The sequence below is a fragment of the Netta rufina genome, assembly GCF_964035555.1.
Source record: "Netta rufina genome assembly, chromosome: 1".
In the NCBI taxonomy this organism is placed as follows: Eukaryota; Metazoa; Chordata; class Aves; order Anseriformes; family Anatidae; genus Netta; species Netta rufina.
In genome coordinates, this window is record NC_140123.1 from 88,818,573 (window position 1) to 88,831,169 (window position 12,597).

At 38.5% G+C, this 12,597-nt stretch overlaps 1 protein-coding gene across 1 annotated transcript in view; it reads left to right on the plus strand.

Annotated features, from left to right (window-relative positions):
- Positions 1-3,113: 3,113 nt before the first annotated feature.
- SYTL5 (synaptotagmin like 5) overlaps positions 3,114-12,597 on the plus strand; it is a gene marked incomplete at both ends in the record, with an annotated part of 54,600 nt that continues 45,116 nt past the window's right edge. The window contains one exon of the mRNA XM_084306412.1: positions 3,114-3,232. Within this exon, the coding sequence (XP_084162538.1) occupies positions 3,114-3,232 (119 nt within the window). The remainder of the gene's footprint in view (positions 3,233-12,597) is intronic.

The following is a 12,597-nucleotide window of genomic DNA, read 5'->3' on the forward strand; positions in this document are numbered from 1 at the left end:
TATGTCCAGATATCAAGGTAAGTTGCAGTCAGAAGGGTCTTCTGGAGTGTTTTTTCTCAACCCCGAATTCCCAATACCAGAATATATCTTACAAGTTATGCTGTTCTTATCAGCCTGCTTGTCATACTGCTGCATTGTTTTCCTGGGAGAAAAAAAAAAGAAAAGTTACCTGCAGGGTATCATCATGATAGAAATGGTGCTATCAGAAGCAATTTTTAACACTTTTATTGCACTCAGTTTCTAATTGCATTGCTCGTTCCTTACCCTTAACCTGTTGGTTTTCCATTTTCCAATAGAACTTGTTTTTCTCCATCAAAAAAATAAAATTGCTGGAATTATGCTATATGCCACCTACTCTACAGCTGCAAGGCAAGCTTGCAATCAGAAATTCAGAGCACCCTGACCCATCAAACAACTTAGCTTCTTCTCTGACTACTGAGCTTGGGTCTCCATTCTGTGCCAAAGCCTCACGCTCCCTGTCCCACTGTGATGTTAAGACTTGATTGGGATGAAAGTACTGCAGTACTGCTTTCACCAGCCCTTTGGTAGGCAGTTCAAAAAAAAACTTACCCTTATCTATAAGTTACATGTTGGATTTCTCCCTTTACTTACAAATAACTTGGCCTTAGGGATGGTACTGAAAAAATGCTATTTTCAAGGATCTAAGGATAAGCATAATGGTCTTTTCTTTTCTTTTCTTTTCTTTTCTTTTCTTTTCTTTTCTTTTCTTTTCTTTTCTTTTCTTTTCTTTTCTTTTCTTTTCTTTTCTTTTCTTTTCTTTCTGTTCAAAAATAAGCGTAGAGAAACAAAGTAGAATTTTTCCACGTGTTGTTCATTCCATGACATTTATATGTTTAATATTACAATCTAGCCAGAGTTAGCACTCTGTGGTTAATGTTTGTTTCCCACTTTTCAGTGACAGTTAGTCCATCATTGGCAGCCCTGAGTTGTATTTCAGACTTGCATTGACTGTGTGCTGCTTGTTCTGTGACTTTTCTGTCCCATTTTCTTACCTGGTAGAAGTGACACCAGTATGGTTCTGTATTGCTGAAATAATCCCAAGGTTTATGTTAATATTGTACTGGGGAAGAAATAAAAGAAAAACTAGATGAAAATACATACATTGCCATTTGTGTATAATTTATTATCATCTTCATTCATTTGAAAAAAAAAAAAAAGGTTAATTGAAATAGACTTTAGGAAATATCCAAAGAAATTCCCATGCAAGAATACTGTAAGGATCTCATTTAAACTTAAATTTTGACTTCTGGTATCCTTTGCTAATAAGTAGTCAACTAACTTGGGGAATAAAGTTAATCAAAACCAAGATTCTGAGGTATATTAATGAAAAACAACACAAGAATTTAATTTAATGCTACTGGCAACTACATTTGCTTCTTTAGCAGTTGTTATGAATGAAAACTGAAGGATATTTTGTCAGATGCCCATAGCCCTTTTAGAATGTGAGCTCTGTTGCTCCAATTCTCTGTGCTATTTATCTTTGTCAAAAGCTTTCCAAACTGTTGAAAGCTAAGGAAGCAAGGGCTGCCATTAAAATAAACATGTCCTGGAAAATGAGGAAGAACGCTAACAGGTTTTATAACAGCATTGAGCATTGTGGTTGGGCACTCTCCTGTAAATGACAAAATTCTTAAAAGCTCTTTTAGTTCTTCCAGCATTCGTAACAGAAAATAAACCTGCATTATCCATAGCCCATGTGCACCTATATTTGCATATAGTTGTATTTGCTCTTACGATAATGCAGATACACTTTTTTCAGTGTAAATGTGTTTAATGTTTATATATTACACGTAACAGGCATGTGCTTTTCAAAGTACAGTATGTATTCACATAACTATTTTTTATTATTTATCTTGGAGGTCGTGCATTGTTTCAATATGAAACTTGATGTGTACTTACAAGACTGTGAGGGCTGGATGTTCCAACTAGTTGACCAGAAGTTTTAGATGCTTTTTCAAGCAGCTTCCTGGTGACTTTTTCCAAAGAGGGTCGAGCTCAATGCTCCACTGCAGGGTAGGGTGCCTCTTCTATTTTCACTCGGAAGTTGATTTGTGCTTAGATATGACAAAACATACAGAGTGACGTGTGTCTTACTTTCAGGGTGGCTGCACATTAACAAGTAGTTCTTGGGTTTTGTTGTATTTAGTGGGCTCTTCTAGGACTTGTAATCTGAAACTAAATGTCTACAGTAGGTGGATAAATCACTCCTTAAGAGTGTAAATAAATCACTCCTTCCTGTTTCTCCGAATTGACTGTGAATTGAGCGTGATGGGTGACTTGCTGAGACGCAGATAAATACATGTTGTTGGGCGAGTCTTACCTTCAGTGCAGCCTTTTGAAGTCTCTCCACTTCTTAATTGTTACTTTTCTCTTAACGTGATTTCAGAAGAATGAATAGATCCCCTCCACCCCTGATGCTTATTACTATTAGGATGGAAGAATTACAAGGTGAATACAGTCATTTAAGTGTATTGCAGTAGGGAAGTAATTGTAAATTGTATTGCACTAGACAGAGCCCTCGTGGGAGTATGATAATCATCCATTAGAGTAAGTAAACAACAACATAGCAAATAGGAGATATATGCATTCCCTGAGACAACCTGACAGTGCAAGTAGGCATTCCTTCTTTGGTGGTTTTCAAACTAGTATTTGATTAAGCCTTAAATCAGACCACAATGGTAATGTCAAGATGATTTCCATTTGTTTCTTTTGCTTTTCAGATAGTTTGAAATAATTATGCCCAGCTGTTTTGGGGCTCCAAACTACAGTTATGCCAGGAAGTTGATTCTGCGGCTGTTTCTGAATACAGACTGAAGGCCTGCAGTGTGCCAGAAAGCATCAGCCAGGACACAAGGGCACTCAGCAACCAGGAAAATTACTGTCTTTTTTTGAGGAAGAAGCAAAGGGGAAACCTTTATTTCTTGTGTAGCTGGAAAGCAGAACAATACAGCTTTGACACCTGGTTAACTTAAAGAAGCATTTTTCAAAATACCTTGACTGTGAATCTTGTAACTGGGACACAAAAGAGTCTTTGGACTTGTGCAAATAATTCACTGGAAGAATTGCTTGGACAGAGGACTCATTGGAAAATCATGGCGAAGCACTTAGAGATCATCAATCTGTCATTTTTGTTGGAACACGAAAGGGAAATGATATTGGGAGTATTGAAGAGAGATGAATATCTGAAAAAAGTTGAAGATAAAAGGATAAGGTAACCCTTTTTACTATTGTTCTTTAAAAAATAATTCGCTGGTGTAGATATTTATATGGCCCTCAGTGAAGATTTTCTAAATGTCTTGGGAGAATGATCAGTTTTGTGAGGTGGCACAGTTAATTAGAAGGCAAAATGTGTTAAAAGAAAGAAAATTGCTTGCTTGTGTGGCCTTCTGTCAATGGAAGATTTTGATGTGTCCATTGCTTCAAAGCAAAAGAGTAAGAAAGCTAATAGACCTCAAACTTCAATCCCAGGCTATGTATGGATGTAGGGAACTGTAAGAAGGCTAGCGATTTTGTCCTGGTAATCATTTTTGTCCTGGTAATCAATAATAAGTCTAATTTGCAATGTATTGCCTATTCATAGTTCAAATTTAATAACATTTAGAACTACAGTATTTCTTGGAAAGCTGCCATTCGATTTTCATAAGCTTGTAGAAAGCTTAAAATGTAATGGAAATACGGTGTAATGAAAACTGAGTGCTTACTCTAAAAGTACATCCAAATTCTCTTGCTTGATATTAGTACTACGTTTAAAATCCCAGAATTCGTTTTCATTCTCTCAAATGTTCAATTAGCCTCAAGGAAATGAATATATAAGCTGGGTTTCTGCATGGATGCCCTGAATTCAAGAACATCTTTCAAATACTAGAAATGTGTTTCACTAAAATAAAAGATGGTTTAATTTTCCTAGAAATGAAATACTTTATTTTCTAGTAGACATGTTCAGAGTGTCCTTGAGAGCTTAACACTTATGCTGGCAACAAGTGCGAGAATATACAGCAGTGGTTTTTGAATTTCAGATTCTGTAGATTTTGCCTGGTTTGGCTAAATTTTTCCCACGTGAATGGAAGGTTTTAGTCAGGCTCTTGAAGCTTTGTCCTCTGAGAGCAGCTGTATGCATTGTGTCTTTGTGTGGGAGGGGGATACTGTGAGGTGTCACAGGGAGAGAACGTGTGTGTGCGTGTGTGGCTGTATACAGGAGGGCCATACAACACAGGGGAAATGTGTGATAACAACCTTTTTCTTTCTCTTGCAGTATTTACAAAGGAGGAGGGACACTTCATTTTTCACATGGCTTAGATTTACTAATAAATTGAAGAATAAAACTGAAGGTCTCAGGTGTGGTTCAGAACAAACTGATGGGCAACATAGAGACTTCAGGGGGTGTTAATAGAGCTCATGTGTTCTTTTCTGAGAAAAAAAGGTAAAATCAGAGTTGAGAGAACAACTTGGGGAGGCAGTATGAGCTTCTGTTATTTCAGATGATGACTTAAATTCAGTTAGTTCAGCAAAGTACCAGTTCTGCAAAAGTTCAAATGCTTTTCCAGTATGTTATTGCTGCTTCCCATCACTTCTCTCTGCTGTCTTTTTATCTAGTGTCGGTTCTGAGAAACAGGCTCAGTGTGGATAATGTGCAGCACTTGGTGTCACACTCGAGGCTGCCAAGCATAATGGATTACAAAGGGAAGATTTCCAGCATTTGCTGGTTTCTGTCCATGAACTCCAAGGCCAGGCTGCATTGTTCTTCCCTTTGATTTCCTAAAAAAGCCTTTTAGGCATGTGCTGCTGAGGCTTCTTTTGTACAAAACTATTATTTGGGAAAATATGCAGAGTTAGCCACTGGTTTTGGAAGGCTTCTTCTCTTGAGATAACCCAGTCTAAGTGCAGTGACCCTGCTGGTGTGGAGCCCTTTGAACTGGGCAAGCACAGTGGTTTATCTAAATGGAGTGGGCTAAAACTGGTGTGCCTGTCCTGGTGCAGGAGTGGCAAGAAAGGGAATTTCTTCATGATGGAGTGGGCAAATTAATTGTTTAACCTCTTCCATCGTTTGTCAGACGAAGAAGAAAACAGAACACAAGAAAACAGATGGAGCACTGTTTGTTCTAGGCATTGTGCTCTGTTTTGTAATGGGATAAGCATTTCAAAGTAAGTTTTTTGTTTTAGAAGGCACTGGCCTCAGAAATGTATGCCATGTATCAGCCATCTATCAAAGGTTTCAGTATTAAGAGCAAGAGTGTAACAGGTCACTAGCTTTCCCAACCCTCCCAAACCTTTCTTTCCTATTATTGCTGTGTACCAGTCTCAAGTAGGACATGGCAGTAATAGGTGAGTTAAAAATTTTGTGTGTTTTTTGTTGTTGTTTCTTCTTCTTTATGATGTCTTAAAAAATGCTACTTACCTGTTCCTTTATTTTGTGGTACTGAAAATCACTCTGCCAAACCTAGTGAGAACCAAAGGCACCTCTGCAGGACTTGGTTCAGTTAAGGGACCGGTGGCATTAGGGTTATCTGTGCTTCAGTGCAAATGGAAAGAGCACCTTAAGAAAAGGTTGGAAATTAAGTTCATCTGAAATGTGATGCTAATTAGGATAACTCAGGTGTTGGTATTAGGCTCATACATAATTCTGGCACCTATACTAACCAGTTGGTTTTACATTTAGGGCATTTTTGGAGTATTGTCACTGGAACATATTGTGTCTGATAAGGGTGGAATGGAGTCTGTAAATGGCTTCCAAGATATGCAAACTATAAAAAGCTGGGTGGGTAACTGCTTCCTGGGAGGCTTCATAATTTTTCTTTCTGAATACAACTTGGCAAGGATTTCTTTAATTATGTCTCATAAGTATACTTCAGAGGAACATGTGTTGTCTTTGAAATTCCATTTGGTGCAATCTGTTACATATTTTATTGAAGTACTTTTCAGAAGAACAAGCCCTTTTGTATTATTTTTTTAATGCATTTTTTTCATTCTGGCAAGATACTTGCTCCTAGTCTATACTGAAGAATTTTTATTTGTCTGCTGTACTCTGAATCTGTGTTGATAACTTTTTATTTCATTTTATTTTATTTTTCTATGCCCATGTCTTCAAAAGCCATCAGGAAAAACAAAACAACAACAACAACAAACACAACACAGTAATAATACCTTGATTCCTCTTAAAACAAACAAACAAAAAAGCGGTATCAACTCCTTACAGTGTCTTTCTTTACAAGTCTCTATTCAGTGTGAAAGCAACAGTAAGTGTAGGAGGACGTCCTAGTAATGAAATTGTTAGGAGTTATATTCACTCTGCTCATGCTTCTGTTCTGGAATGCAGGTGGCTGTTCTGATATTTTGATAAGATGTATAAATATTTCACCTACGTGTGAGAAAAACACAGAAGGCAACATGTATGCCTTCTGTGGTCTAGTTTTGATACTATAAAAATGTAATAAAAAAAGTAACCCATTTTAATAAATACTAGGATTTAGTTGTGTTCTTAAAGTGCATGTTGTATGTCACTGGAAAATTTGTTTGAATATGGATTTAAAGTTGCAGATTACTTGTGAAAATAGCCTACAGTGTCTTAAATATTGCTCTACTGTACATTTGATATCAGTTGAGTAGTCATCATGATGGTTTTTAAGACAAGATTGTTAGGGTCAAATCATTCAATCACACAGAGCTAAAATAGCTACAAATAGTGAAATGGAGCATAGTGGGGGAGAAAATGTAGGGTTGAACATCTGACTTGCTGGGAGAAATTAGTATCCAGAGTGAAATCTGCATCCAGAGTATGTCAGTGAATAAACTCTGAACTGAATATTCTTGACTGAAATGTATATTTTTTCCTATTGTTTTACTGGTTTTGAAGTTTTGTTCTTTTAAGACCCCTTTTATGCAAACCCATATGACATCATGAAATGAAAACTAAACCATTAGAAGGATCTATGTGCTGAAAGGGAGGCATGTCCTGTAGCAGCTGCATTTCATCTCTTTCTTGGTTTACTTATGTGCCCTGCTGCATCCTCCCCAGCTGTGGTGTTATGGAAGCAACTGGGTCTGATGCCTGTGACACTTGAAGCATTTGGAGCTAGCACTTCACCTCAATATGAATATGCTACCACAGAACAAACGCACATGACACGCTTGCTGCTAATGTACACTGCTTTCTCACCTTGACTGTGTTCCTAGACAGCTTTTAAAATACAAAGGCTCGTGTCACTGTTTACAAAGCCAAGCTGTGAGTTGCCAGGCTTTTAGAAGAGGAGACACCAGTCTAACAGTTGCTGAACTGAGAAAACAAAGAAGGAACATGCCAATTTCTTCCAAGAGTAAGGCCTTATTGAGTAATTACCTAAATCATTCCCCCTGTGTTTAGGTTTCCAGAAGGTGTACAAGGATTGCATCAACCTCAGTTCTGTATAGCCAAAGAAAGTTGACATTCCTGTCTCTTCGCTTAACTAAAATGGCATCTACTTATCAGTCAGAAGCAATTTAACATAGTAACTCCATTACAGTATAGGAGAAACTTAGCATGGATACCACCCTGTGGTAACTACAGGCAAATACTTTGGCGATTTTATTTTTTTTCAGTCTGAGTAACAGGAGTGGTAAGTGACTTACCTGCTGATTATATATTTGGACTTGTTTGTAAGCACAAAATGATTATAAATCAGTATATAGTATGGTATATGGTCTGTGTTTTTTGTAACACTGATTATAAATAATATCTTAAGGGAAGAGTTCACATGTTAAAGCATATTGTTCATCCATATGGGAAGGATGAGAAGAAGGGAGGTTGTGTGTCTGGCATCTGTGACTTTTGAAAAGTAAATTATTTTTTTTTTTAACACACTGTTACTCTTTGAACCAGAGACTTTTCAAAATAAAGTAGTTCCTGTTGCTGGTACTCTAAGGGTAGAGGTGCCTGTTTTGCTCTCCATTGTTCTTTGTTCTGTTGCTGAAAGAATTTCTGATGGTGGTTAACTCTGATATTCTTATACTCTGCTTGCAATTGACTTTATTGAAGGTAAGTGAGAAACCAACAGACAATTTGTGCATTTGGGGTGGTGTATTGTTGTTGGGGTGTGTGTGTGTGTGTTTTGTTTTTTTAATTTTGGTAATAGTTTTTAGTGGAGAGGGTGAAGAAAGGTCATGAAAACGTTCATCTGTGGAAGGTGTTGTTATTCCCCTCCAATGTAATTTCAGTTCCCATGCCTCCTTTCCATTCTGCTATTCATTGCTCCAGTTCTTTTCCTTTGCACATTCACTCTTTGTCATCCCCTTTTCATTGTCACCAGTACACCTCCATACTCAGATATCCTTAAGACAGTTTTTATCATTAAAAAAAATCCCTGTTCTATAAGCAAAATGTGGAAATCTTTGCTTGTAAAACAAGTGCCTAACACATTTTAGATACTCAAATGGCTATATTTTTACAATGCAAGGAGAAGCCAATGTAAATATGGTAATAACTCATCATTTTCTGCGTTGTCAAAAATATTTACTGTTACTTTCCAGATATCATGTCAGACAGTGAAGGGAATCTGGCTGCATTTACAGAAGGCATTTGGAATCAGTCTGGTGAAGAAATTTCCTTTCTCCACAGCTCCAGGAATTGTTTTTACCACTTTCTGCTCAGAAAAAAAAATAAAAAAAATTGCCTTGCATCTGAGTTAGCAGCTGCCCAGCTCTAAATGGAGAATGTGGGGACCCACTAGTGCAGGAAACATAACTTTCTGATGAACAGGTGCAAGATTCATAGAATCCTAGAATGGTTTGGGTTGGAAGGGACCTTGAAGATCACCCAGTTCCAACCCCCCTGCCATGGGCAGGGACACCTCCACCAGACCAGGCTGCCCAAAGCCCCATCCAGCCTGGCCTTGAGCACCTCCAGGGATGGGGCACCCACTGCTTCTCTGGGCAGCCTGTGCAAGGGCCTCACCATTCTCAGAGTAAAGAATTTCTTCCTTATATCTAATCTAAATCCTCTTCTAGTTTAAAGCCATTGAAAAGATTGGAGCAATTTCATATGTTTAAACTTTTTTTTTCTTTCCCTGCTTTGGTCTTCAATTATAGTTGAGTGAGAGCAGTTTCTGTTTTTTAGTTTTTTAGTTTTTTTTTTTTTTTTTTAATGCAATTTTTTACACTGCTTGAACTCTGGGAAATTTAGAATAGCAAAATAAAATTAAGAATACTTGAATGTAGGAATACTTGAATTCTGTTGCTCTATATCTTTTAAGATTTTTTTTTTTTTAAAGGGGGAGGAGAAGGAAGATGCAGGAGCAATTTTAAAAATCAAACTGAGGAATCATGTATTCCATGCTTCCTATCGTGCATATCAAAAAAAAAAAAAAAAAAAAAAAAAAAAAAGTAGCTGTGAAGTAGATTTTTTTTTTTAAATGTTTTCCAAAATCCTACTGAAATTAAAAAAAAAAAAAAAAAGGAGGGGGGAGGGCTTGAAAGAAATGAGTTACCTGAGTCAAAGCAAGTAGATCATGCTTACAGCGATGACATTTGTTTAAGTGAATGGCTTGAGCAGTGCCTGTCTCACCTTGTGGAGCAGTATAACTGTTCAACTTTTCTAAACTCGGGAATAAATGTTCTCTGAGGTAAAGCACATTAAGAAAAATGTCTCTCTTAAGGCTTCTCTTCACTTCTTCGTCTCTGCAAGATGGTAAGGGTTTGTGATGTTACGTCTCTGGAGGCTGCAATTGCGAGGGAACGAGCACCTTTGATGCGCAGAGCCAGGAGGCAGTCGGTAGGGAAGGGCCAGGCTCTTTCAGGGGCTGTTTTGTGCCTCTTGCAGGCAGTTGGTGACAGAGCCTACGGTTGTGACTGCTCACCATTCCTTGGCTTTGCTGCCTGCATGTTTTTTTCCTCATGTTTTCAAGGCCTCGGCTTTTCATGTTGACTTTTTCGATGGACCTAATTTGGGATATGAGCCATTTCTTAAATCTGCTGTAGGTTGTCTTCTTTGTCTCCTGCTTTGATACTCTGTAAGGTATTTTAGACCCCATATGGAAGAGTTCAGATTAAGTCATTCAGTGCTGCCTGGAATACTAGTTACAACAAAACTCTTCTTCAATGCACTTCTATATTTTGTCAAACAGGAGAGAGATCTTAATATAAATTCACAGCTAGAGGAATGGCAAAATATTCTACTATCCTTGCCAGTAACAATTTTCTTCTTAATATCTATCATACGTCAAACAGCTATTATTATAGACAGTTTAGAAACTTCAGTGTATTATAGGACTCTTTCTCCAATAACTTATTAAACTGGCTTCTGCAGAGTTTATTTTCTGTTTACTATGGGCATGGACCTATTAGAAGCAGTCTTCAGAGGAGGGCCACAAGGATGATCGGGGGTGGAAGCACCTCTTCTGTGAAGAAAGGCTGGGAAAGCTGTGATTGTTCAGCCTGGAGAAGCAAAGGCTCCAGGGAGACCTTACAGCTACTTTACAAAACCTAAAGGCAGCCTACAGGAAATCTGGGGAGGAACTCTGTCAGGGAGACTAGTGATAGGACAAGGGGGAATGGCTTTGTACTAAAAAAGGGTAGATTTAAATTATTTTACTAGGTTAAAGATTGGACTAGATGATCTTAGAGATCTTTTCCAACCTGAATGACTCTATGATCAGATATTCGGAAGAAATTCTTTACTCAGAGGGTGGTAAGGCGCTGGCACAGGCTGCCCAGAGAAGCTGTGGGTGCCCCATCCCTGGAGGTGTTCAAAGCCAGACTGGATGGGGCTTTGGGCAGCCTGGGCTGGTGGGAGGTGTCCCTGCCCATGGCAGGGGGTTGGAACCAGGTGATCTTCCAACCCAAATCATTCTGTGATTCTCTGATTTCATAATATTACTAGGAGAGGATCAATAAAGGTTGATTGTTGTTTAATATTTGAGATTAAAAATGTCTAACTGCATGATTAATTAGGTTCCTTTAAAAATAAGGAGTGCTCAAATGTTGAATAGCAAAAGGAAATTGGATGTTTACGGTACAGCTGGTTCCCATACTGGGGAGATAAAGGGTATCTATCGGCAAGTCAGGCCAGCTACGTGCTTGACTTACCACGTACGTACTTACGCACATGCAATCCCTGTTCAGTATTATGTAGCTGGTGCAACTAGGCTGTGGCTGTTATGAGGATGGATTTTTTTTTCAGATGACTCACCTACTGCCTTCTAATCTTTCTGGCCCTCAAGACATTTTGTTCTTTATTTTCATAAGATACAAACATATTTGTTACAGTCAATCGGTAGTTCAATTCAGTAAGTGGTTTAGGGAATCCCATAGTTCAGATTCAGTATATCTGTCCATACGTTGTTTGCTTGCATTTTAATTTTTGTATTTTACATGTTTCAGTGAGCAGGGAAGTTGTGGATTGATTTATTTTACATGTATTTTGGTTTTCTGATAGTCCTTGAAGGCAGATCTGTATTCAAAAACTAACAAATCACGCTTTTCAAAATTCATGGTGTTGGTAGATCAACCAGCATCTGATAAGAATTTGAGATTTTGTATCGCATGAAGAGATGAAAATACTGTTGTGGCCACCATCAATAATAACAAGATAATAGGAACAATGCCTTTGTAATGCCAAAGGAACTCTGAAACACTGATAAGTATTTCTCAACATGTTGCTCTCAAAGAAAGCACCTTGTTTAAAAATCTCTGCTTGTTGGTTTGGGGGGAGAGAGATTTCCTTATTTAAAATTGTAACTATTTAAAACAAATATGTTGTGCTCGGTGATGCTTCTTGTTAAGGAGGGACCTGAAAGCTGGGGTGGAGAGTAGGCAGGGAGGCCAGAATGAAAGGAGTTCAGTGAAGGTTTTGTTTTGACATTAGATGCTAGGATCCAGCCTGAGGGACACACTGCTAGGTACTAAAAAGATAACGTCAGTGTCCATAGAGTTCCTGAAATGCAGTGAGTCCCTGATGGTTTGTTTGTTTGTTAGGATAAATGGTCCCTTGCTTCCAACACCTTGCCGCGTAAACTCAGCATTGATGCAGAGGGCGGTTTTTTTTTGTTTGTTTGTTTTTTGTTTTTGTTTTTTTCAGGTTTGGGGGAAGATGAGTGAAACTAAATATGCCTTAGTGGCTGGCTGATGGTTGTACTACTTAGGAGAAATTGGACATGGACCTGTAGCTATCTGTATCTCTGCAGGAGGTAGAGAGAAGTGAGATGCAATCAATGAACCGCAAGAACAGCTAGAAAAGCTCAGACTGGACAAACTCTTGAGGTCTATGGCATGGGAGAAGGTCTGTCTGGATTGAACATGGAAAAGGAGAATCCAAAGCTGAACCTTGCATGAAGAAGAAATCACTTCTGAGTAGAGACCAGCAGAGGAAAATGCCTGCCAGGATTTGTAGTTACTACCCAGAGGAATGGGACATGCCCTTCTGAAAAGCTGTCTGTGGCTGAGCATCTGTGGACCAGGTGGCTGCAGAGCAGCTCTCGTTCCTGGATACCCCAGTGGGAAGCAAAATGCCAGCCATCCCTGTAACAAGGCCACGTAGCCACAAATAACCCACTGCTGTCAGAGCTTAGCCCCTGGTGACCTACACAGTGCACTCAGCCTCCTTCACTGGGG